This window comes from Silene latifolia, chromosome 11 (genome assembly GCF_048544455.1).
Source record: "Silene latifolia isolate original U9 population chromosome 11, ASM4854445v1, whole genome shotgun sequence".
Lineage (NCBI taxonomy): Eukaryota > Viridiplantae > Streptophyta > Magnoliopsida > Caryophyllales > Caryophyllaceae > Silene > Silene latifolia.
The window spans coordinates 24,265,412-24,292,476 of record NC_133536.1 but is presented as its reverse complement, the minus strand read 5'-3'; the positions used below and the strand labels follow the sequence as shown (position 1 = coordinate 24,292,476).

Here is a 27,065-nt window from a genome sequence, read left to right as displayed (position 1 = left end):
CCTAATCTTCTAAATTTCATAAGAAAGCTATTTTATTATCTCATTAACAGCAATAGTTGCAACTCTATATTAGTAGTATGCATCCTGTTAGTCAGTAGGGGTATAGTCAGAAATGAAATTTTGGAGTAGTTTAATATCTTTGCTAAGACCGCATTTTTAGAATTTTCCAGATAGCAGAAATCAATGATTTTAACTAATTTTTTTAGAATTACTCGCTACCCTTGCTACTATGTAGTTTCCCCCGGTTGGAGGTGACTAGAGTGGAGATAGTAACCATAACAAAACCAAGGATCAGTGAAGTTTTCCAGAAATATTGGTACTGAATTCAACATATTCATAAAGTCACTGCACATTCTGCTGAAAACGCAGCACATAATAGTCAGCATTCGGAGACAGAAACAGAACTATTTTAAGCATACAATGGCATGCCAATAAATTCTGTGATAATAGGTCCCAGGCTCGAATCCCCCCACCCCCGATATTGTACTGCTCTTGTGCCTCATTTGACACCAAAAAAAATCTGTGAGAAATTTTGTGACATTTTTTCAATAGATTTTTTGGGTACGAGTGCAGCTGGTGTATGAAGTGCAAGAACCACTCTCCACCACATGAACATACATACAAAGGAAACGTCGAGATTGGCAGATAAGGACCAAAATGGAAGGCTAAACGATAGATTAACAGAGAAACGCAAGCTAGACAATGATGCTTACACAGTTCCGAGGTGAATCAGTGTTTTTCTGCTTGATCAAGTCCAGGTCTTTTGTCATTGGGGAAGTGACCTTTTTGGGGTTTAAGAGACGTTTTTTGACATAGATATGCAGTAAAAATTTTATGCCTACGATACAGTTGCAAGATGGTTGTATGTTAATATAATGTGAGACTACTCCATTTAACTCTCTAACTTACAGAATTCGCTAAACCATTCTCATATGGATTATTATGAAATATTCTCATATGAGAATTTATGATACCTCTGAAGCTGAGACGATCTTTTTCTACACGACCGAAGAACATTACATAAGCCAAAAACATGGCCTACCATGTAGTCCATGCTTGAATAAATGATGAAAACCATGCTAACATTCTAGATTTCAAGGGTTTAGTAAAGATTACTCACAACATGATCTGAACTCTCATTCGGCCATAGCTTCTTCTGCATTTTGAACTTCCCTTTTCACATCCTGCAGTTTGTCCAAATCAATACCGGACTCTTTCTTTTCTTCAGTAGTGATAGTGTCAGAGTCATCAATCGGGTCATACTGATCGACATTGGCATTAGATGTCGTTTGTGTTAAGACAGATAAAGCAAGGTGTTCGCCATTAAGAGATGTCGAATTGTAGGAACTTTCGATTTCTGACTTCTGTCCAAAGTTTACTTCACCAAATATATTATTTGCATGACCCTTCGTCAAATTCTCAGTTTCAGGAATAGTACTTGGAACATGCTGAGCCACTTCACTGGAAGCATCATCTGCTTTGTAAGGCTCCTCTCGTTCCTCGTGTGTATCCTCATCGTCTCCATCCCGATCACGTTCAATGGAAGCAATATGTCTTTCAGTATGGTCTTCAATTCTAATATCCTCATCCTTCTCATCCTCAAAATGATTTTTTCCTGGAAACTCTTTTTCTTCATTTTCAGCATGATTTTCTTCCTCATCTCCTTCATTGTCTTCCTTCTCGATAGTTTCATCTTCACTCTCAGTCTCATCTTCTCCATGATTGTTTTCTTCTTCATCTACTTCATGCTTGTTGACACCGTCACCTTCGTCTGTAAATATAGGAAGGCCTTTTCTACTAAATCTTAGAATCTCGCTGCTCGTTTGCAATTTATCTACACCCTTTTCTTCTTTAACGCCAAGTTCTTTTCTTTTTTCTTGAGAATGCTTGACTTGAGAAATCAACCATAAGCAAATCACCAGTAACAAACAGATTTGAAGAACGTGCTTCAGTTTGATGTCTTTTAAGCTATAGCTTCTACTAGTAGACTGTTTGTACATTGTGATAATTACACATAGTTTTCAGACCACCTGCCGAACAAATATACATGAAGATCAGCTCAGAGAGACCAAAGACATCTCGTCACAAGAAAAGACTGAGTGGCTATTCTTGTCATGCTATGAGCATATCACAAGTCAAGTACGGTCTCATCGAAGATGGCTAAACCAACTGGTGATATGGGGAGCAGTCCACTAAGTTATAAACTAGTCTCCTCGCTCCTATTTTTATCATTGTGAAACAATGTTTTCCACACACTTGGGAAAACCTAAACATATATCTCAGGAGTCATGACAAGTGGGAAGCTGCATACACAATAGCTCAACACACAGAAATCTCCAGGAAAACAAGTCACCATACTCACCAAAGCCAAGTTAGCCCGAGAGGGTGGGATTGTCTAGCAAATCAAATCAATCAAACCTATGATGCACGTTGACATAATATATTACTTTGTGTATCGTAAAGAGCTCTTAGCACACGGACAAAGTGCTGCCCTACCCCCTTGACAAATTTTAAGATGGCATTGCAGAGGTAAACTGGCTATATCTTTCAATTTAGACAGGGTGTGTTTGAAGAACATAGAAATGACAATGTAGCGCCTGTGCGAAGATATTCCGTGATAATGAAAAAGAAAACAATTTGAGTGTAAACTAAAATGTACAAAAGGATATCTTTTCAGACATCTTAAAGTGTCATTAAAGAGTCACTCAAGTTGGTCCTACTCTCATTCTACCATGTAACCAGTTGAAAGACTAAAGTTCGTTGATTCGCTTACAATACATAGAACTTTACGAATGACAGGACAATATCTGCCTATCTCCATGAAAACCCAACTTCTAGAGTTTAGCTAGGAAAAACTGAGGGAATGTTTGGCCAAATCCATAGTATTTCATGCAAAACTGCAGTAATATGACATGTATGACAACATAATCCTAGTGACTCAGAGGGTTCAACCGCGGTAAGCAGCTGTAATCCAAGGATTGCTTCTACATGATCCTTAAACCACATTTTCACAAGGTAAATGATCAATTGCAAAGTAAAGGAACCGGTAGTGAGTCCTACATTGAACAAGTTGTCTATAGTTTATGTGAAACACCAACCACCAACCTGGAGCCATCTTTGCAATCGCCGCTCACCAGGGTATAGGCAGTTCCGGAATCTAGAGGTATAAAGCCTATGTAAACTAAACAAACAACCAATTTTGAAGACAGCCAACAAATCATAATTAAATTTTATGAAAATTCAGTAAAATGGCAATGGTTAACTAATAGGAATATTTATAATAGTTGAGCCTCAACCATAACCTTAAGGTTTTGGTTGAGTTGGTTCATCTATCATGGTATCAGAGCCAGTGACCGTAGGTCACGGGTTCGAATCCTGGCAACCTCAAAACTCCTCAAAAACTCGAAGCGGAAACCCAGCACACGGTACGGGGGAGCCGTGCACAACTAACCATTCTTCAAGCCCAACGGGCATTTGAGTGAGGGAGCGTAATAGGAATATTTATAATAGTTGGGCCTCATGACCTTAAGGTTTTGGTTGAGTTGGTTCATCTATCATGATATCAGAGCCAATGACCGTAGGTCACGGGTTCGAATCCTGGCAACCTCAAAACTCCTCAAAAACTCGAAGTGGAAACCCAGCACACGGTACGGGGGAGCCGGTGCACAACTAACCACTCTTCAAGTCCAACGGGCATTTGAGTGAGGGAGCGTAATAGGAATATTTATAATAGTTGAGCCTCAACCATAACCTGAAGGTTTTCCTTGAGATGGTTCATCTATCATTAACGACGTAAACTACCAGAAAACAGTAACAGACAGTGTTAAATGTTAGTACAAGGCTACAAGCGGAGCCATTGCAATAACTGAGCCTCAATTCCAAAATGATTTAGTGTCGTGAGTTAATCACAAAAAGTGAAATCAAAGACCCAATTAAGAGACATTACCACATCTCACCTATAGCTAAGGAAATGTAGCATACACTAATAATCTCAAATTACCAAAACCCTGAAATACCCACATCAAAATTTCCATAAGAACATGAATTAGAAATTACAGTGATGAAATTCACCTAATTTTAAGCAATTACACTAAAAACAAGTATCAACATAAACATTTCTCCATAATAAGCAGTAAGTTAACAAAAAGGTAGAGACTTTTACCAAATAAAGAAGCAAGAACACAGTACAGCTGATGAAAGGAAGAGAAAGAGTGAAGTGAAATAGAGGAAGAAAGAAAAGGGGTGTGAATATCTGATGTATGTGTACCATTGTGACACCACAATGTGGGGAAAACAAAAAGCAGTAATTGCAGGCATGGAGTAATTAGAGTGATAAAGTAACAAAGTATGTGTGATTGACTGATGGGTTCTTCATGTGATTATGAACAGCAACGTCCAAACAAACAAAGCGTCGTCTTGCTTTGCAGAACGCTAATCCGTCATGTTCAAGACCTCTCACAAAAAGGAGAGGGACAAGGTGGAAAGACTCACGCGTCTTCCCCACTCACCTCTCATGAGTATTTTATTAGAGGAAACGGTATCCGTCACAAGATTGTGGAACGGATATCGCCGTCTTCAATGAGATTTTGTGCCAAATTATAAGGGTTTTTGCCAAATTTGATTGTAAAGTGTCGGTGGGTTTAGAACCGTTATTATTACTTCCTCCATTCAACTCCACTCTACCACTTTCTATTTTCTACACTATTCATAACTTAACATTCAATTTCAATTTTCTCTCAATACATAAGTGAAAATATATTCATGTGAGATCTTGTTTGATTCGTCTTTACGAGTACATTAAAAATACCTAACTTTTATAATTTCTGCAAATACGTAGCTAACGATATTTACCGCGTAAAATACGCGTTGGCAAACGTGAAAAAGTAAAGTGGTAGAGTGGAGTTGAATGGAGGAAGTATGTCATTCAATTCATTCAATTAGAATTAGAATTGGAGATTCCATGATGGGGAATTGAATGAATTTGATGATTATAGGATGGCCGGATGAGTAGACCTAGAGATAAAGAGGTGGCAATTAGGGATGGCAATGTGTAGGGTTTGGGTAGGGTCCGCCTAGATCCAGACCCGGACCCGAGATTTTTCTTTTGGACCCGTACCCGACCCAGACCCGCAAGGGTCTAAAATTTGAGGACCCATACCCGGACCCTATGGGTAAGGGTAGGCTCTGGTCTACCATGGTCCGAGTTTCACCACTTTAAGAATAACGGGATTAACGGTATGGAGTCTATAATATTAAAAAAAAAAAATCATACTTCCTTAACATTATGAGTTTATTAATCTCTATTGTACACTACCAAATCCAATATCCATACCAAAGAGATTAAGAAAGACAAAGAAGACCTAAATTAATTTTACATCCAAATACATGTGAAAGAATCAAACTCGGAACCCAAAAATCAATAACGTACTTGATAGCCCTCTCCATCTGACCGTCGCTGGCTGCCATTAATGGTGGTTGTCGGTCGCCGCCTATTAGAGAGGTGGTTGTCAGTCGTGTATCAGTGCTGTGGTGGTGATTTTCTTGTGTGAGTGGTGGAGTGGTGGTATTGTCAGAAGAGTTTGGTTGGGTTTTATCACTTTATGGGATGAGGGAAGAGAAAGAGACTTTAGTTGGGTTTCTACGGTCTGCCAATATGAATTCAGAAAAGTTGTGATTTTGATTTTTTTTTTTTTTTATAATAAAGGGTCTAAGGGTCGGGTATGGGTCTCATAACTTAGACCCGGACCCGGACCCGAAATATTTTCTTAAGAGCCATACCCGACCCATACCCATTGGGTCTGAAAAAATGAGACCCATACCCGACCCATTAGGGTCCGACCCTCAGGGTCTGGGTCGGGTCCCCGACCCACTGCCATCCCTAGTGGCAATCGGGATAGTCAGGTCGGATAATATTGGATTCCGGTTATTTTGTGTCAGCTTACCATTTCAGGCCGAGCCGAGTTCGGGTTATTTCGGGTCAAATAATATATCAGATAGGGCCAGGTTTGATTTGGATCATTAGCCACTCTAGTTATTTTATCTCATTAATTCAAGTTTTAACCATTAAGTTTAGTTTTCAACTATTATCGGTTTAATCACTTCATTATTATTAAGTCTAACCTATCAAATTATTAAACAATCGATTTCATTTTGATCACTATTAAGCTTAATATTTATCGGGTCATTAATTTTAACACTAAAACTTGGGAGAGACGGTCTCTCATTAAGTTATTGAGAGACCAATCTCTTGTACCCTTTTATTTGTATTTCGTACCCTTTTTATTGTTAATCGTGACATAGTAATTTCGTACCTATTTACATAATAAATGTACCCATTTTATCATTAATCATGATTTGTACCTATTTTACTAACTTTAGTAACACTTTTTCTAAAAATTGTAAAATGGTCTTTCAATAAAGCTTATTAAGAGACCGTCTCTCAGGAGACCTACTCTTAATTTAATCAGGTCAATATGAGATCAGGTCATATTCGGTTAGTAACATTCCCAGGTTCTATCGAGTCAGATTTGCTCGATTTTGAGGCGGGTCATACTTGCCAAACTCTAGGTATACCTGAGTGCGGCATGGGCATTACCGCATCCGGTCCACGCTAGTTCCAGTAGATATGGATCGTGTTTAAGCAGGTCGTGGAATGAATTTGAATCTCGAACAAATCCGTCACAAGTTATAGGTCGGTCATGATTCTATTTTTCAAGTAGTGTAATATAAAAGACTTTCCAAAATATACTTTCATTCTAGTTGTGAAAAGTCAAGTTAAATTGAGTGATTGATATATTTCTGTTATTGGTCATAATAATTTGTTTATCGTTAAAAATATCGCACCCAAACAATATACGAGCAAAAGTTACAAAGTAATTAAGACGACGAAGGGAGTATTTTTTTCAAAGTCACTAATAGACAATTTTTTCAAGGTAAATTATCGTCAAATGTTAGATTATATCAATACTATATATTAATTCCAGAAACCAAGGGACTTTAATGTAATTAAAGAAATTTATACAAATTAATTATACTATATAGTTTTAAATCACTAGCACCGTGTGATGGACCCAATTAAGGGATCTCAATGCAAATATTATATAGGTTGGGTTAAAATTAAATTATATAGAAGCTTGGTAATTTTCCTAAACATTTGTAAGAGACTAAAACATGGTCAATTTTCTTAAAATAAAATAATTAATTAAAATGGTCAATTTTTTTAAAATGAAATAATTAATTAAGATGGTCAATTTCAATGAGACTAAAAGAAAGAAGATGCTTGGTAATTTTCCTAAATATTTATTGAAGACTAGAAGATGGTCAATTTCCTTGAAATAAAATAATTAATTAGGATGCACACTTATGGTATTAATTATTATCATCATAAAATTATATATTAACTTTATAGGTTATTAAATGTATAGAGATGTTAATTATTTAACGTACAAAAATATAATATAAGTAGGTTATAAATAATTCAAATTAGATTCCATAATATATAATATTGCATAATTCTTTCGATTTGATTTAATGCATATATGTAATATATTTATATAAATATATAATCCCCTTAAAATTGCATGTCTAAGTAGTAAAAGTAATTTCGTAGTAAAGAAAAGAATCGTAGTAACATTGGATATAGTTATATGATAGTAATCACTCATTTGAATAGTAAAAGTAACAATATTATCAACGAGATTAGTGAAAGTGGTAGAAACAACAACGGGAGTAGTGTAGTAATCAATATTAATGCGTCAATAGTGAAAGTAACAATAATTACGGCGGGAGTAGTGAAATTATCAATATTAATGCGGCAGTAGTGACAGTAACAATAATTACGACGGGAGTAGTGAAAGTAACAATGATTACGAGCAAATAGTGAAATGTTATTACTATTGTTTCATTAATAAGAGTAAAATATTAATAGCGGGAGTAGTGAATTTGTCTCAAAATTTATTTCGTCGTAATTTTAGGATATGTCATAGAAAAATATATTAATGATAAATTTATGGATTATGCAACTTTAAGTAATTTTATTTAATGAAAAAAAAATTTAATGGTAAGTAGAGGTAGCCCGGGCGAAGCCGGGCACCAATACTAGTTTAGAGTAAATTATCGATTACACCCCCGCTTAATCCACTTTTTTTAAAATTATTCCCACATCAATTTTCTTTGGATTTTTCTATATGACAACCCTATATTTTTTTCAAATTCTACATGGTAACCCCGTTTTTCAGGGAACACACATGGTAACCCTCAACTCTATTAATACCTATTGTCGTGACCCTAAACTTTTTTTCCGTAAATTTTGTCCGTTAAGTACGTGACGTGGCAAATTAAACTTTGAGATTTTCTACATGGTAACCCTATATTTTTAAAAATTATACTACATGATAACCCTACTTTTTCTAAAAATCACACGTTCTTAAAAATATAATATGTTAATTAATCTTCTTTTCACAATTTTACACAATTACACCCAAATTGTCAAATCCACCTGATTACCCTTCAATTAACCAAGTTTTGAAAGAAAAACCTAGTAAGAACTTTGTTCCATATCAAAAAATTGCCGACAAGATATTCTAAATACCAAAGTAATAAAAGTACTCAATATCGACCATTATAATAATCAATCCCAATTTTGATTCATCATAGGTTTAATCCAATAAAAAAAAATACGAAATCTCGTCAAATACCCCAAAACTGAAAATGTTGCAAACATAACAATGACTCATTTCAATTATTCAACAAAATGGCACAATAAAGTTGGGTACAATTAAGGAGTGGAGACTCATTTGTACACATTGTGCTTAATAGTGGATTTTTTTATTAATTATTAATTGAATCCGATTTGGAGATTTATAGTAATGATACCTTAAAGAGATGATGATATTGAGAGTTGACATTTTTTCTGAGTAATCGAGTAAAAAACGTGTTAAGAATGATAGATTGAGGAACTAAGGACGTACTTTTAAGAGTGTTTCATTTGTAAAAATAAACACAAAAAAAACAAATAGATCAAGTTATCTTGTAGAATTTTAAAAAAACATAGAGTTACATTGTAGAAAATCTCAAATCCAATTTGCCGCGTCACATATTTAACGGAAAATATTGACGGAAAAAAATTTAGGGTCACCATGTGTGTTCCCTGAAAACTAGGGTAACTATGTAAGATTTGAAAAAATACAGGATTATCATGTAGAAAAACCCATTTTTTTAAATTACACCCAAATTAATAGCTCATGCTATATTTTGCACCCAATACCGGATTCAGACAAAATTTCCGTCAAATTTCAATTTTTTTTGTTTATTAAGACGATTTTACCCTTCTTCTTTCCTTTACAAAGCATATATATGGCGCTGTTTGGTAAACGGCATATTGACCAATTTTTAGCATATTCAAGGGTTTTAGCATGTTTGACCAATCAATATGCTAATTTTAGTGTTTGGTAAACATCATATTGAAACAACATATTTGGGGTCAATATGTTGTTTTACAATATGTTGCTTACCCTAACATATTGGTTAGCATATTGTAAAATAGGAAATTTTTCTCCATTTTACAAAGAAAACTAACAATCTACTAATCATAATCTGTCAATTACCAAACTCTCAATTTAATTATGCTAATTATAATATGCTAGTCAAACCTTCTAATAAAATCTGTCATTTATAATCTGCTTTTGCAATCTGCTTATGCTGAAATTAATCCGCTGTTTACAAAACAGGGCCTATGTGTTCATCCTTCTCCCTCATTCATTCCCTTCTTCATCCTTCTCTCTTATTCATTCCCCAATTTAATTTTGTTCATTGTATTCCTCATCCTCAAGGTAACACAATTATGTTTGCTACTTATTATACCACCATCGATTAGCTCTCCCTCCTAAATATTGTGCAGCTTGAGCTACTTCATCCTATCAGGGCAATTTTTTTTATTGAAACAACTTTTCAACTCCCTTAATCACTCTAATAGCTGAGTCGGTTCATCCGTCCCGTCATACTTCTCGGTCAGTGTCAGACAATCACCACACTCATACTTAGTGACCTCACCCCTTCCATTTTACTAACTCGTGTGGCTCAACTGCTACCATAGTATTTGTTCCGGGTGTAATTCCAGATCAAGTATAGTTACCACCCGTGGCTTGTTGAATGATGTCTTGAGTTGGATTCTCCTTTGGTCTCAATCGTTCCTCACGGCCTCTCCTGCAACAATGAACGAACTGAGGGCTTGGCTTTGTGCCAAGCGTACTCACTCCGACGCTCAAGTCAGTAAACTTAAGAGATAAGTTGTTACTTGGCTGAATGTGTATTGTAGAGAGATAAGGAAGATATTACCAGATGAATAGTGTATTTAGGTTTAGTTGTGGATTAGTTGGGATCCTTTCCTCAATGAAGGTTGAGGAGTATTTATAGGCTTTCACCTTTTGTCACGTAGTGGCCAAGTGGCTAGCAGGTGGAAAGACTGATCTACCCCTCGGCCGAGGGGCCTATGGCTGGCCGGCGGATCCTGTTGACTCGCCGCCGAGGGGTCTTGGATATGAGTACGCGGATATGTGTCCCGGCTGGCAGGTTACCATGCCGAGACCCAGGCTGACGGGCCAATGGGCTGCATCGGCTAGATTGTCCAAGTCGTTGACTTGCTGTGGATATCTTTGACCTTGCTCAATCATGTTGACTTGGTCAGCGGTGCAGAATATGCCCCATCAGTATTCATTATACAATCATGTTTATCAATTCTAACATCCTATGAAACCATCAATCATCAACGAGTATAATCATTACTCCCTCCCATTCATTAAAATTATACCATTTGTTAAATATATGTAAAGGGGAATATTTTTATTTTGCATTAAGACGAAATTTGGGGGAATTTTTAGGGGGAATATTTGGGGGAATTTTTAGAGGAGAAATTAGATTAAACAGGTGAAATTGGGCAAGTAAATAGGGCAAGTAAACGAAGAATCAAAGTAAAACTGAGACTTATACACGCGGGGGCAAACTGGTCATTTTTTACCTGAAAATAGCTTTGGATGTAAAATATAGCCTGAGCTATTAATTTGGGTGTAATTTAAAAAAAAAAAAATTAATGTGGGAGTAATTTTAAAAAGCGGATTAAGCGAGGTGTAATCGATAATTTACGCTTATATTTACACAATTACTTGAAATACAACACATATGTCTAAAATAAATTTGTAACATTGATTCATTTTATTGTTGGTCAATAATACCGATGAATGGAGGATGATGGATAAATAATAAGGGCATATATATTTTTAATTTAATTTAATTTTTATCTATTAATATGTTGTTTATGTTATACTCCAAATAAATTCATTAAGTAGATTATACATTTGATGTACTATCACTAGTTGTATAGTTTTTGAGCATAATAATAAAGTTTTTGAGTTTTGTTGTAGAAATTATGAGTTTTACTATAAAGTTTCTGAGTCCATTCATTTAAATATTAAGCTCAAAAAATTACAATATAACTAAAAAATTTTACATATAAGTTTAGTTAAATTTTTTGATGGAAAAAAAATAACATCTAACTTATAAATTTTTGGGATTTTTCCATCTATACCCCCGTGGTTTTCACTTTTCCCAACTATACCCTCGCGTATCAGAGATTACTAATTGTACCCCTAAGCTTATATAATGGTTCCCAACCGTGGCTAATCTCCAATTTTTCGTCAAATGTTGTTGTTAATTGCCAACATGGCACGCTTAATGCGCCAACAAGGCATGACTTGGCTGCTAACATGGCATTACTAAAACCTCTTCTACCATTCACTAGTCATACCCTTAATTTCATTATATTGACGGTTTTTCTTATTTATCGTCTCACTCACGCTTTATCGACTTTTAATTATTTGTAATGTCCCGCCTTATTCACACTCACCAACCTCTTCACTCTATCCTATTCCTCAACCCAAACCGCCTCCTACCTTGCTCTGCTGCCCCCACCTCTGTCAGCCTCCGTGGGTCAGTAGGTGGTTGTAGGTGAGGTCCACGGTGGCTGGAGTTGGCTGTTGTGGGTGGTTGAAAGATGGGTGCATGAGATGGTTGTTGTTTGTATTGTTTACGGACGGGGGTGGAAGAAGGGTTCGTGGTGGCTGTTGCGGTGGTCCATGGTGGTCGTGGATGGTTGGGATGTGATGTTGGAAGTGGAGGGTGGTGAGTGGTGGCTGCCATGGTGGCCGGAGGTGGTAGTAAAAGCTCAGCAAAGACCGTTTGAAATTAGCACCTGCTCCTTTACTTAGTTTATTTTTCCATGATTTGGCCTATTTTCACCTCCGCCATTTCTTCTCATAATCCCGTCTTGCTCTTCCGCCTCACTTTCCCGTCTTGCCTGCACATTAAATTAATATAATAATAATAATACTAATATTATACATAAATACAATTAATTATTAGTTATAAACTAATACGACTAATTATTATAAATTAGTAATTAAATGAGCTTATTAGACAATTAAGCACACAAAATGAGTCGGAATAAGGTAATAGGACGGGGCTAAACCGTCCTAAATTAGGACGATATCATTCGCTCACTGTTGCGGCGTCTTTCTCAGGTACCCTTGAAACCCTAACCCCCAAATCCATGTTATATATTGTGTGAAGCAATTGGGGTGCTGGATGCTGCGATTAAGGATTTGGGCTCAATAACGATGTGAAGTCGGGTTTCTGAGTTTGAATAAGACTAAGTTAGAGGGTGGTTTGAAGAGGATTTGGGCGAAATTTTCTGGATTTAATTAGATCGATTTTGATTCAGAATCTGAAAATAATAAGGGTAGATTGGTCATTGCAAATAATTAAAAGTCGATAAAACGTAAGTGAGACGATAAATTAGAAAAACCGTCGATATAATGCCATGTAAGCAGCCATGTTGGCATAAGGCGTGCCATGGTAGCACTTAACGGCCAAAACAAACGGAGTAGCCAAGTTTAGTCACGGATGGAATTCATTAATTAAGTTTAAGGGCACAATTAGTAATCTCTGATACGCGAGGGTACAGTTGGGAAAAGTGAAAACCACGGGGGTACAGATGGGAAAAACCCTAAATTTTTATATGCTAAGAAAAAAGGAAAATAAGATGGCGTCACCTGGTGGTATCGATTTTGACTTTTGAGTGCCATCGGGGATAATTATGTAATTTAATGACATTTTAATATTTATTTAAGATTGGTAAAACTATTTAGTTAAGGGCAAGAATGAAATTACAATAACCGTATTTTAGTAATCTTTGCCTTCAATTAAAGCTCGTTCTTCGTTTCACGCCAGTCGCCATATCAATCTCTGATGGGCCACCGTCATAAGCTAATATATAATATACACTTTTGTCCATTGATGAGCAAAACGATGCAAAACACACCCAACTTTTGAACGAAATGTGATAATGAAACATCTAATAGAAATCAAATCGTAATTCAAAGTAAAATTATTTAACAAAAGTTGAATCATGACGATTGTCTACGAAACCGACTCCAATAAATTCATGGCTACAAAATTGTTTGCTTGTACGAATAGCTAATTGTAGCTCCTTCTGTAATCATGATTACAACCTATGGCTATCACTTCATAAACCTTGTATGATCAAGAAACAAGCACATGGTCGTATGTAGCTATATGTAAATTAAGTTTACTTTTCTGCCTCTTTACCCTAGCCAAAATCTAAACTAACTTGAATATTTGTTAATATACGATTATTTTAATTAAGGTGGTACCGAGATTGTGTATCACCTGATGGCGCCGTAACATTGTTCAAGAAAAAATACACATAAACTCAAAAACAAATAACACATGAAGTAGTAGTACATCCGATATATATTACTTTTTTCTCCTATATATTATATCACTATAAATTTTGTGAAACAATTGTGTAGGATGTTTGTAACATTAGAATGTCATACACCTTCCACGTTCCACTAATTTGTTATTTTGAAGCTATCAACCAAGCAGACATTGCTTTCCTTCCTCCAAAAGATATTCTTTCTTAGTCTAAAAACTTGGTACTGTTTCATTCTTTTCTTAGTTGATCGTATATATGCCATACCTATATATATTATGAACTATCTCTCATTATAAATTAAGGTCTATATTCCATCTTATTTGTCGAAAATAAACCATGTCACCTTACCATTCTATATTTTTCCCACTAATTTTGATTAGTATATCATGGGTGTCGGGATTGCTGGCTTCAGTTGTTTCAACAGGGAACTTCGACAAGGATTTCTTTATTTCATGGGCACCTACTCACGTAAACACGTCCAACGACGGCAAGTTAAGAAGCTTAACACTTGACCAAAAATCAGGTTTCAGCTTTTATTATTATAGCGTCATTTCATTAACCTTATAGCGTCTCAATCAACTAATACTTTACTTACGATATAATTAAAATACTCCTTATAAATGAATCAAAACGTAAAGCATAAGTTGAGATGTAGAGAACACTACGTGGATATCTTTAATAATGTCTAATTCGCGTAGCTTTTTATTGATTTAAAATGATTTTTCATGACAGGTTCCGCTGTTGAATCGAACAACATGTTTATGTTTGGTCAAATAGATATGCAAATAAAGTTGGTACCAGGGTATTCAGCTGGTACTGTCCTTGCTTATTATGTAAGAAATATTTGACTATACTTTTTATTAGTATTTCTCCATTATTGGGTTATTTCGAGTATGAGTCATTTTGGTTCGATACAGATCGAGTCATTATTTGCTATTTGTACGTCATAAGTTATGTACATTGCAGCTTGCATCGGATTCACCAAACCGGGATGAGATAGATATGGAGTTCCTAGGAAACGTGACGGGGGAACCCTATATACTCCAAACCAATGTTTATGCAGATGGCTTTGGAGATAGGGAAGAACGTATTTATCTCTGGTTTGATCCAACCGCAGACTTCCACACTTATTCCATTTTGTGGAATCTATACCACATTGTGTAAGTTTTAAGTTATGACTCGTAAGACTATGTTTATCTCCAGACCCATTTACGAGTATACACCCTTCATTTCATGCCTCTTTTCGGGCTATTTAAAGTCGGTATATAGCTTTAAACTCTTTGTAAATGTAAATAATTATGAAATAGAATTAAAAGTATCAAAAATAACAAATTCCAGTCATGTAGGGTGTAGTAATGTAGCTTGTTGAATATAAAATCAATATTTATTGGGTAAGACGGTCTTTTTATTGATTAAACGCTAACTTAATATATGAACTCCATCCTCTAATGTTAATCAAATGCATGTCTTATCCTTTGAACAGGATAATGGTAGATTGGGTACCAATTAGGGTTTACAGAAACCATGCAAACAAGGGAGTGGCATTTCCAAGATCACAACCAATGAGCCTCAAAGCCAGCTTATGGAATGGAGACGGGTGGGCGACACGTGGAGGGCAAGACAAGATTGACTGGTCCAAGGCTCCCTTCGTCGCCTCCTTCCGAAACTACAAGATTGATGCATGTTTATGGAGAGGAAACCCTAGAGAATGCATGGCTTCTAGTTCTATTAATTGGTGGAACAATGAGAGATTCAATACATTGTCTTGGTATCAAAGGAGATTGTTCAAATGGGTTAGGAAATATCACCTTATTTATGATTATTGCCAAGATAGCCAAAGGTTTAACGGCAGTCTTCCCCTAGAGTGTTCCCTTCCCAAATATTAAAACTACATCTGAGCATTATTCGAATCTTATACTATAGACTATATAAGTAAGCATTGTTGTTGTTTGAAACTGTCAACCAATATATGTATAGTACTAAAATTAAATTTCTATGTATTTTGTAGATATATATTCGTAGACATTGTAATATTGTATGACTAGCTAAACCTTTGCTTAATTCATTGATTGCCAAAAATTTCGTAGTAAAATGGTACGAGTAGATATCCTATTATAAGTTTGTCTTACATAAGAATTGTGCTATAAGTTGGTTAACACAGAAACCAATAAAACTCATGTAATGAGATAAAACACCGGACATACCGAGTTCGGTACCACCATACTCAAATAAGACTATTTTTATTGATATATAGTGTTAGGGATAAAAAATACTGTTTATCACTCCTGACGTGGCATCACGTTGACAGGGAAAAGTGGCAAAAAGGTGGCCACGTGGAACGCAACGATTGGTAGAAGGGGGGAGAGAAGGATAGCTGAGGTGGCGTGTTATGGACCACAGGATCAAATAATAACAAACACAAGTTGGGCCAAGTAAAAACACACGGAAGAGAAGAAAGGATTGGGCTTTGACCTTTTCAAATAACCACTACCTATTTTCATGGTAGTCATCCAAGAATCGCGGAGCAGAGGCAGGAGGAAGTCCACCAACCTCAAACCTATTTTTGAAGACTATATAAAGCAAAACGAAGAGGCATTAAAGGCATCGGTACTTCAGAAGATCAACACAACATCTCTCATAATTCCCATTTATTCTTGGTGATAATTCATTAAGCTAAAATCAATATTGTATTTCCTTACTTGGGCATATTATCCTCGATCATAGTACAAAATTTGGCGAGATTCCGACTCCCCCCGCGGTTGTTCCCACACGGGTTTTCCGCGTCACCAAAATCCTCCGTGTCATTCTATTTGTTCGTCTTTATTTCGTCATTCCTGTCGTTGTATTTAAACCATAATTGGCATTAGATTAATCACTATCACTCACATAAAAATATTCATAACCGGTAGATTTTTACCAAAATAGTTTGGCGCCCACCGTGGGGCATAGTGATCATTTTCTATAGCCAAACCTCGCAAGACCGAACCAGCCGTCACCATGTCTGGAACGGCCGAGAACCCTTCCAAAGCAGCCGAGCATGTCGCCCTGTCTTCCGGCAGAATTACTTCTGCATCCGCAGGATCAGTCAGTGCATCCCCAGCGTCCAGCCAGACGATCCCTGTCAGCATGTCGACCAGAGCCATGCCCCAGCCTCAGAAACCACCACAGATTCCAAAGGCAACAGGTGCATCCAGCCAGTCCAAATCCAGTAGGGAAAGCAGCCCCAGCAGAAGTGAAGCTGTATCCAGGAGCCAGACCCAGGAAGGCTCAGGCGCAGAAGTTTTCCGAAGTAGATCTTCAGCACTTGATCCGATGCAGGTGATGATTCAGGGGATGGACACTCTGCGTCAGGCCGTTGAGGATCTGAGGAAGGACAACCAAAACCTGATTGCTCAGATCGTAACAGCAGTCCAGCCCAAACCAACATCAACAACAGAGGCTCCAACCAGAACCAGCGGTGGAGGATCGGGTCGATCAATTCCATCAGAACTAGTCACCAGACTAGACTTAGCAGGAATAGCACCCAGCGAACCAATTGAGCCCAGAGGATTGGGATGCCTGTCATTTGATAATCCACCGAGTCTGCAGCAGACAATAGGTAACGCTTTGTTTAGCACCCCGTCAGGTTCTGGCCTTCCACCCTTTTCAGGTACCCCCGCACACCAGACACCAGGATGGCAATCTGGACCTGTCCTCAATACAACAATTCCATCCTGCAACCAGTTCACCAGTGGAGCCTGGATCGGCGGATCACAGCAGACACCAGGATGGCAGCCTGGATCCATAATCAGTGCAACACCAGTAACCAGTCACCCAAAGCACCAGGCCAACTTTCTGGAGCACCCTGGCTAGGAGGTACACCTGTTGGTTCCTTTCCACTGCTTTCTAACCCTCTTGCGGCAGAGCGGGTAATTACGGAGCAAAGCAATACCGGGAGCTAATGTATAGGATACCAGGCGTAGCCCGTCCGCTGGAGAAAGCAGCCAGAGATAGCTACGCAGACTCACCTTTCGTGGATGATATAGCCCTAATCGGTGTTCCTAAAGGATGCGTGCCGCCAGCTATGACACTCTACGACGGAACCACAGATCCACTTGACCATATCAACCACTACAAGCAGAAAATGATGGTGATAACCGCAACTGAATCTCTAAAGGAAGCTTGTATGTGCAAGGGTTTGGTCAACACTGTCGAGAGCGACCCTGCAGTGGTTCGTCGGTCTACCTAATAAAAGCATATCGACTTCACGACCTAGTCAATGCCTTCAACTAAAGATAGTTCACAAACAGACGTTAAAAACCGGAGAAGCAAACCAGTGACCTCTACCGGATAGTGCAAGGGTTTGAGGAATCTACCCGTGATTACTTGAACCGGTTTAACAAAGAGAAGGTGTCAATTCCGAGGTGCGATATAGCAACCGCTATACAAGCCTTCCGCCGAGGACTGCACCAGGATTCACAGCTATACAAGGACCTAACCATGCATCCATGCACTACCTTTGAGGAGGTACAATAGAAGGCAATTGCTGTCATGAGGCTGGAAGAAGACTCTGCACCTGTAAGAGGCACTTATGATTCAGACCCAGTATCCAGAAAAGCTCCAGTAGAGAAGAAGAGCGAAAGATCCAAACCCTACAGCAGGAGCGTGAATAAAGTTTCTGGAAATTCTGAAGGAAAGGGCGAAGCAGATCTGCCTCCGAAAGTAAGTGAGTATGGTTTCACTACCAATATTGCTGGACTATTCAAAGCCTTGAAGGAGCTGGGACGCAGAGTCAGATGGCCAAAACTTCCAAAAGGAAACCCCAGCAGCAGAGACACAGGCAAGAAGTGTGAGTTCCACGGCAGCAACACCCACAACACCGATGAATGCCACTCCCTCAGAAAGGAAGTCAAATTCCACTATGACCAAAAAAACCTGGATCACCTCCTACCCAGAAACGCAACCAGAGTAAATTCAGCGGACCAGGTTCTGCCATCCCCCCCTCCTCATTGCTCTAGAACTGTGAATGTCATTACAGGTGGATCAGAGCTGTATGGGCTGACCTATTCAGCAGCTAAGAGGCACGCAACCAGGACTAAGGGAGACAGACTAGAAAGCTCCTGCAGGGTTAACCACCAGAATCTGCCGTCAGTCACCTTCGACGAAACAGACGCAGGATCTGCTCCTGAACAGCACCACGATGCCTTAATCATCACGCTCCCCATAGGAAATTGCAAGGTGAAAAAGATCCTGGTGGATACCGGAAGCTCCGTCAACTTGATCATGATGGAAACACTCAAAGGAATGGGATTCACCGAGAAAGATCTGGCAAAGAAGGCAATTCCCTTAGTTGGTTTCAGTGGCGAAACAAAGCACTCCCTAGGAGAAATCATCATCCCAACCTACGCCGGGGGTGTAAACAAACAGGTAAGGTATCTGGTTATTGATGGGCCCTCTACTTACAATGTGATCCTTGGCAGGCCCTGGATCCATGAGATGAAAGCAATCCCTCAACGTACCACCAAAGCCTAAAGTTTCCAACACCTTGGGGGGTACAAGAGATACGTGGGGACCAGGAAGAAGCTAAGGATTGCTACAAAGTGACTCTGAAGCCAACAACCGGTTCGCCCGCATAACAATTACAAAGCCAGCGCATCCAGGAAGAGTACATTGAGCCTCAGCAGGCAGAGCTAGAAGAAGTTATCCTGGACGCGCTGCACCCAGAACGAACTGTTCTCATTGGATCTGAATGTACAGGTAAAATTCGTGAAGAACTCGTTCGGTTATTGAGAACTAACATAGACTGCTTTGCTTGGTCACATGATGATATGATAGGAATAGACCCAAGTGTGATAACTCACAATCTAAGTGTGGATCCAAGCTATAAACCCGTGCAGCAGAAACGAAGAAAATTTGCTTCTGAAAGAAACCAGGTCATAAATCAAGAAGTAGATAACCTGCTTGCTGCAGGAAAGATTCGTGAAGTAAAGTACCCGGAGTGGTTGTCTAATGTGGTAGTGGTTCCAAAGAAGAATGACAAGTGGAGGGTCTGCGTCGATTTCACGGATTTAAACAAAGCTTGCCCAAAGGATCCATTCCCTCTACCACACATAGACGCCATGGTGGATGCAACTGCAGGCCACGAGATGTTGACATTTCTGGATGCCTGGAGTGGATATAACCAGATAAAGATGCACCCCAGTGACCAGGAAAATACAGCATTCAGATCCGAGAGAGGTATCTATTGTTATAATGTCATGCCTTTTGGACTGAAAAATGCAGGATCTACCTATCAGAGGCTGGTAAACATGATGTTTGAAGAGCAAATAGGCCAAACTATGGAAGTATACATAGACGATATGGTCGTTAAATCGAAGCAGGCTTCACAGCACCACCAGCACCTGGCAGAAACTTTCAATACCCTCAGGAAATACCAAATGAAGTTGAATCCTACGAAGTGTACCTTTGGAGTATCCAGTGGAAAGTTTCTGGGGTATATGGTAACCCAGAGAGGGATAGAGGCCAGCACCGAGCAAATAAAAGCAATTCTGCAGCTGGAATCACCGTAGAAACCAAAAGACGTCCAAATACCGACCGGAAGAGTGATGACCTTAAACAGATTCATATCCAGATCCTCGGACAGATGCAGGCTATTCTATGATATACTCAGAAAAAGCCAAAGATTTGAGTGGACGGATGATCACGAGAAAGCATTTCAGGAGCTGAAGCGTTATCTCAGCACCCCACCCCTCTTGTCGAAACCAGAGCCAGGAGAACCACTGTTCCTGTATCTATCGGTCACGTAGCGCGAAATCGGTGCAAGATTAGTACGAGAGCAGGAAGGATCACAGCATCCAGTATACTACATCAGTAAGTCTCTGCTTCCGGCAGAGACCAGGTACACGTCACTAGAAAAACTTGTCCTTGCACTAGTTACTGCATCCTATAAATTGCGTCCCTACTTTGAGTCTCATACAATTTCTGTGATAACTAATTATCCTCTAAAAACTATCATGAGAAAACCAGAATTGTCGGGAAGAATGGCTAAATGGTCCGTGCATTTGAGCGGGTACGATTTGAAGTTTGAACCCCGTACGGCCATAGAGTCCCAGGCTATGGCAGACTTTGTGTCCGACTTCTGTCCAGCACTCCAGACCCAGGCCGAACAGGACATCCTGAATCTGGAAGAAGACAAAGGAGAGCAAGTATGGGAGCTACATGTGGACGGAGCCTCCAACGCCAAAGGAGCAGGAGTAGGGCTGGTCCTCAAATCACCCCAGGGAGACCTCATAGTCCAAGCCGTACGATGTGGATTCAAAGCCACAAACAACGAAGCAGAATATGAGGCACTAATCCTGGGTCTGAAGAAGGCGGCTCGGATCGAAAATCGACACCTTCAGTCGCAGTGATTCTAAGCTTATAGTTAACCATGTTAATGACAGCTATGAGGCCAGGGATCCCAGGATGATGGCATATCTAGACGTAGCAAAGGAGCTGAAAATCAGATTTGTCACATTCAATATCAAGCAAATCCCTAGGGAGCAGAATGCAGAAGCTGACGCACTAGCCACCCTAGGGGCAACCTTCAAGACAGGAACTATCTCCACGATACCAATTGTCCACGTGCTGGAGCCAGCAACATTAAAATCTCAGCAGGAAGCAGAAAAGGTGTGTAACACCAGCAGTGAAGAAAATACTCCAGACTGGAGGAAACCCTACCTAGACTGGGTGCAGAATGACGTCCTACCAGCAGATAAAAAGGAGGTAAGGAGCTTTAAAATGAGAGCATCCAGATTCATACTAATTGATGATGTTCTTTTCAGGAAATCCCTCGCTGGACCCTACCTTAGATGCCTGGATCGGGGAGAGTCTCAGGCTGTTTCGCATGCTCTCCACAGTGGAGAATGTGGAAACCATGCAGGGGGTAGGAGCCTGTCCAACAAGGCACTGAGGCAGGGATACTTCTGGCCCACAATGCGCAAAGATGCCATGGAATTCGCAAAAAGATGCGACGCTTGTCAAAGGCACGCCCATGTTAGCCACCAGCCAACAGAGCCTCTGCACCAGGTTATCTCACCATGGCCCTTCATGAAGTGGGGGATGGATATCGTGGGACCACTACCCAGAGCACCAGGAAACAAAGTCTATATGCTCGCCATGATGGACTACTTCTCCAAATGGATAGAAGCAGAATCATTCTCCCAGGTTACAGAAACCCAGGTGATATCTTTCATTAAACGCAATATCATATGCAGGTTTGACATTCCATCTGAGATTATATGTGATAATGGGTCCCAATTCATTGGAAATAAGACGGAAGCTTTTTGTGCTAGGTGGAATATCTCGTTGCAGAAATCTACTCCTAGGAACCCCCAGTCCAATGGACAAGCTGAATCCAGCAATAAGATTATCATTGAAAACTTGAAAAAGAAACTAGAGGAGATTGGGGGCAAATGGGCAGAAGAGCTACCTTTGGTTCTCTGGGCTGACAGAACCACACCAAAGGTTGCAACGGGGCAAACTCCCTTCAGCCTGGTGTTACAGAAGGCGTGTGTCCGTGGCTAAGCACGTACAACCGGGACAACTAGCCTCCCGCGATGTATTACCACCCACGCAAGCCTGGCTCCTCTGGACGAGTGGGCATACTAGACCCCTTAGCCAGCAATCTAACAGCGATGGCCAAACAAACGACGTGCATGCACAAATCAAAGCACCAGAAACGGTACGACACAAAGAGATAACCATTAGAAAATACTTAAGTTGCAAAAGCAAAGTACGTCTGGCACTAGAGCCAGACCAAAGTACATCAACTGTTCAAAATAAAGATATTATGCCCCGTAGGGCCAGAAACTAACTAAACATAGCAAAAGTCTTTCAGATGCAGGAGAAAGCTAATCTATATCAATATGCTCCACAGCCTCAGAAGCAGCTGCCTGAGTGTCAGGAGCAGGAGAATTCACCTCATCCTCAGCACCCGGATCATCAACAGAAGCAGTACCGGGTTCCACCAAGCCAGCCAGCACATCCAGATTCAGACCATCCGGTAAAGCAGCAGCAAGCTTCTGTTGGAATATGTGTCCTCCGACAATAATGCGATCACGACTATTGATCATGATGATCACATGTTTAAGTCTCATTAAAATGAATACAATTGGGAAGTAATATTGTTACTGTCAACTGGTCAACATATATCGGTAATGATTGGCTGACTAGAGTTTGACATTACTGTCGTGTGACGGTGGTGATCAGTTGACCCCCTAGGTCATACCTAAAGGGCAATACTCTTAATTGATTATTTAATTAATCGTATAATGTTGCGAGTTGATTAAATTACTTGAAAATTGACGGACGATTTTGGAAGTAAAATTTACGTATCATATTGAAATGTGATTAAATAAGATACGGTCTGAGTAATTGAATTGTATCATTACTCGGATGAAATAATTGTTTAATGTAACAATTAAATTGAATGAATTGTTATAAATACAATCAGTTGTAATTTATAAATGGTAAAATATTTTGGCACAAGTAATTATAAAATTACTAAGTCGATTTTTGTATGTGACGTATTTTTTTGATAATACGTTGATTTTTAATATGTTAAAAAAAATACATAACAAATTTATGTCACATATGACATGTGACATATTGAAAATTGACAAAAATAATATGGAATCCATATTATAGAATGGGCCGAAAATTAGAGGGATTTAAGCTAATTATATGTTGTTTGTAATTAGTGGAAGGCATGATGATTGCACTAGTCACTAGCCATGCAAGCCTATTGTTCATTGTGAAGAACAACTTTTCCATGCATTGGCTCCCCTAATGACCTCCTCTTACACGGTTTTGAGAAGGCAAATGCTATCATTGTTTTTCCATAATTTTACCTAATAATATACTAAGTGTAGTGTATTATTCATTCAATTCAATCAATCATCCAAATATACAATTTTAGAGAGAATAAAAATCCTCTTCTCTTTCTCTCTAAAACCGAAAATAATCAAGGGTTTACATTATTTTTGGGTCAATTTTCTACTTGATTAATATTATACTAGTATTTGTAATATTAATTAAAATTAAGAGGAGCCTTGGGTATAAAGCTTAGGGAGAGATCTTATACTTAGATCTTGTTCATCCATAAGGAAAAGCTCAAGATCAAAAGAGAAAGGTGATCTCTTTTGTGCCCTTAAATCCGAAATCAACAATGTAAGGACATTATTTCTCTTCTATTATATTATTTGTTTGCATGCATAAAATCCGTTTTAATTTTATGACAAATTTATTTAGACATATATGAGTATGTTAATATGTATATGAATCTACATTTCCTTCAGCTTCCCCTCTTCAGCTCCTAAGTCCCAGGCCAAATGCTCTCCCTTCTGGAACATATTTATACATTTGATCTTCGTCTCCAGAGCAGCATAGGACAGAGCATTCACCAAAGTCTCTTTCAACTCTTGCACATCAGAAGCCTTCTCCTCCTGGATCTGAGCAACACGAGCCTCAGCATCTGAAGCACGAGCCTCAGCATCTGAAGCACGTTTCTCAGCATCTGCAGCGCGTTTCTCCACCTCAGAAGTACGTCCCTCTGCTTCTGAGGCACGCTTTTCAGCATCGGCAGCCTTCTTCTCAGCATCAGCAACCTTCCCCTCAGCGCCAGAAATCCGCCCTTCAGCAATAGAGAGACTGTTCCGCAAACTCTGCTTCTGAGTGGCCTCCTCCAACAGCAAACTCTGGGACTTGTTTAGATCAGCCTGAGTCTTAGGCCTATCCTCATTAGCTTTTTCGCCAACTTCTGGAGTTTTGCATTTTCTGCTACCAGGAGAGACACCTTCTCCCGCAGATACAGAGCCATCTGGAAGGACTGGTGCACCAGAACCAAGTGTTAAAAAAAAAAAAATATGGCAGCGGCCAATGGTCGTTTACCTCAAAAGAATGCTCAGCTGCACGGTCCACCGAGTCAAGCAAAGGTTTACTATCCAACGCAGACCTAGGAGCTGGAAGAAGCATCTGGTTCATTAAGTCCAAGTTACTCGCAGAGCTAGCCCTTCCAAAATCGTTTGGAAGTGTGAAGACAATAACCCCAGAAGCAGGAGCAGATTTGGAACCCGAGGCAGCCCCAGAAGCAGGGACGGCCCCAGAAGCAGGGGTAGCTCCGGAAGCAGGAAGGGCTTCAGACATTGGGATTGGGCCAGAAGCAGACTTGGCTGGGACAGAAGCGGGAATAGGCTTAGGGACCGGGGGACCCCCAGAAGCAGATGACCCATGCCCAGGTAGTGGAGGCCTCACAGCTAGAGGAGTAGCTTCGATAGGAGTCTGCTCCTTGGCCTGGCTAGCAGCAGCAGACCTTCTCTTGGGATGAGGTCCAGAACCAGGGGCAGGGGTAGACTTTCTTTTTTCAGCAGGCTTGGGGGCAACTGCAACCTGCTCCTTTACTTTCTGAGCCAGAACATCGTCCAGTAAAATTCTAGATTTTGCAGAACCTGGAAGCAGCAAAGATCAAGTCAAAACCAGATATATGAAATATCCAGAAACAGAACCTAGTCAAAAAAGGAAGAACAACGCACTAGTCGACATTGAATCTTTTTCTTCAGCAGCTGTTTTCTTCACCACAGCAGCAGAATCCTGAACCAGATTGGGGAAAGTCCTATTTTCTGGAGGTGGACTGAATAGCTTGGAAAGAGATGCGGTTCCGTCAGGAGATAAAGGCAAGGGGCACAAACCTGCACAAAAACCAAGTAAGGAAATATGAGCATCAAAGGAAAATACACAGGAATAAGGGCATGCAAATACCGTCTGTTGATCGCCAGACACTGACAATGTAGTTAGTAGGAGCAGGAAGAGTGTCAATTTTCACGAAAATAAAGCGGGAAAACCACTTGCTGTCGTCCGGCTTCACGGGGAAGATGATGCAACTCTTTTCCCCGTCTCGAACCCGAATGGTCACTTGACCCCGAGCGAGGGACCTGACCGAAAACAGGTGTGCAAGGTCTGAGAGACCAATCCCATAACCAAAACGGTTATTCATAGCCTCAATCGCAAGCAAGGTCCGCCAAGTATAGGGAGCCACTTGGCAAATAGCCAACTGATTCAAGTTCAGAAACTCTTGAATCAGAGGAGGAAAAGGAAACCTCAAACCCAGACGGAAAGCATATTCATATAAACATATCCACCCCACCCTCACTGAGTCGGCTTTTTGGCCAGGGGTTGGGATGTGAAACACCACATCATCAGAAAAACCAAAGGTTTTCTTGATATAATCAAGATCCTCGGAGGTGAAATCGGAGTCACAAGAATGTTTGGCGGAAAGGACGCCGCCGGAGAGGAAAATGTCAGACGGCATCACTGGATCCGAGGCCGAGGTCGAAGAAGCAGATTTTTGTGACATGATATGCAAAGAAATGAAAAGAAAGCGAGTTGAAGACGAAGTACTTGTGGAAAAGCAATCGGCAGAAAGAATGAGGGTTTATAGGAGAGGGAGATGAAAGTGATCGATGGTGATGGAGAAGTGAGAAAGTAGAGAGTTTTGGAATACCGAGGGGATATAAAGGAGAGAGAGGAAGAGTTAGTGGGAGAGTGGGAGAGTTATTATGGCAGTTGGGAAGTTATCAAGGCTAAGGTAACTGATAAAAGCCCCGTCAGATCTCCGCGTCGCAAACAGAAATTCCCGCCTAAAATCATTTGAGACGGAAATTTGGGGGCAATTGTTAGGGATAAAAAATACTGTTTATCACTCCTGACGTGGCATCACGTTGACAGGGAAAAGTGGCAAAAAGGTGGCCACGTGGAACGCAACGATTGGTAGAAGGAGGGGGGGGGGGGGGAGAGAAGGATAGCTGAGGTGGCGCGTTATGGACCACAGGATCAAATAATAACAAACACAAGTTGGGCCAAGTAAAAACACACGGAAGAGAAGAAAGGATTGGGCTTTGACCTTTTCAAATAACCACTACCTATTTTCATGGTAGTCATCCAAGAATCCCGGAGCAGAGGCAGGAGGAAGTCCACCAACCTCAAACCTATTTTTGAAGACTATATAAAGCAAAAAGAAGAGGCATTAAAGGCATCGGTACTTCAGAAGATCAACACAACATCTCTCATAATTCCCATTTATTCTTGGTGATAATTCATTAAGCTAAAATCAATATTGTATTTCCTTACTTGGGCATATTATCCTCGATCATAGTACAAAATTTGGCGGGATTCCGACACCCCTCGCGGTTGTTCCCACATCCACTACTACAAATCCAGGCAACTACAACGCCCCTTTAACAACGATTATTCACGAAAATCA

At 39.7% G+C, this 27,065-nt stretch overlaps 2 protein-coding genes across 2 annotated transcripts; one reads left to right on the top strand and one right to left on the bottom strand.

Annotated features, from left to right (window-relative positions):
• Nucleotides 1–865: 865 nt before the first annotated feature.
• On the bottom strand, nucleotides 866–4,354 carry LOC141611405 (uncharacterized). Its single transcript, XM_074429932.1, has 2 exons — nucleotides 4,163–4,354; nucleotides 866–2,030 (listed from the first exon to the last, which is right to left on the bottom strand). Exon 2 carries the CDS (start codon nucleotides 1,998–2,000, stop codon nucleotides 1,137–1,139), a length of 864 nt encoding a protein of 287 aa, XP_074286033.1. The 5' UTR covers nucleotides 2,001–2,030; nucleotides 4,163–4,354; the 3' UTR covers nucleotides 866–1,136.
• Nucleotides 4,355–14,088: 9,734 nt separating this feature from the next.
• On the top strand, nucleotides 14,089–15,773 carry LOC141613497 (putative xyloglucan endotransglucosylase/hydrolase protein 10). The gene is made up of 4 exons (XM_074432237.1): nucleotides 14,089–14,312; nucleotides 14,522–14,622; nucleotides 14,756–14,949; nucleotides 15,273–15,773. Exons 1-4 carry the CDS (start codon nucleotides 14,126–14,128, stop codon nucleotides 15,673–15,675), a joined length of 885 nt encoding a protein of 294 aa, XP_074288338.1. The 5' UTR covers nucleotides 14,089–14,125; the 3' UTR covers nucleotides 15,676–15,773.
• Nucleotides 15,774–27,065: the final 11,292 nt, after the last annotated feature.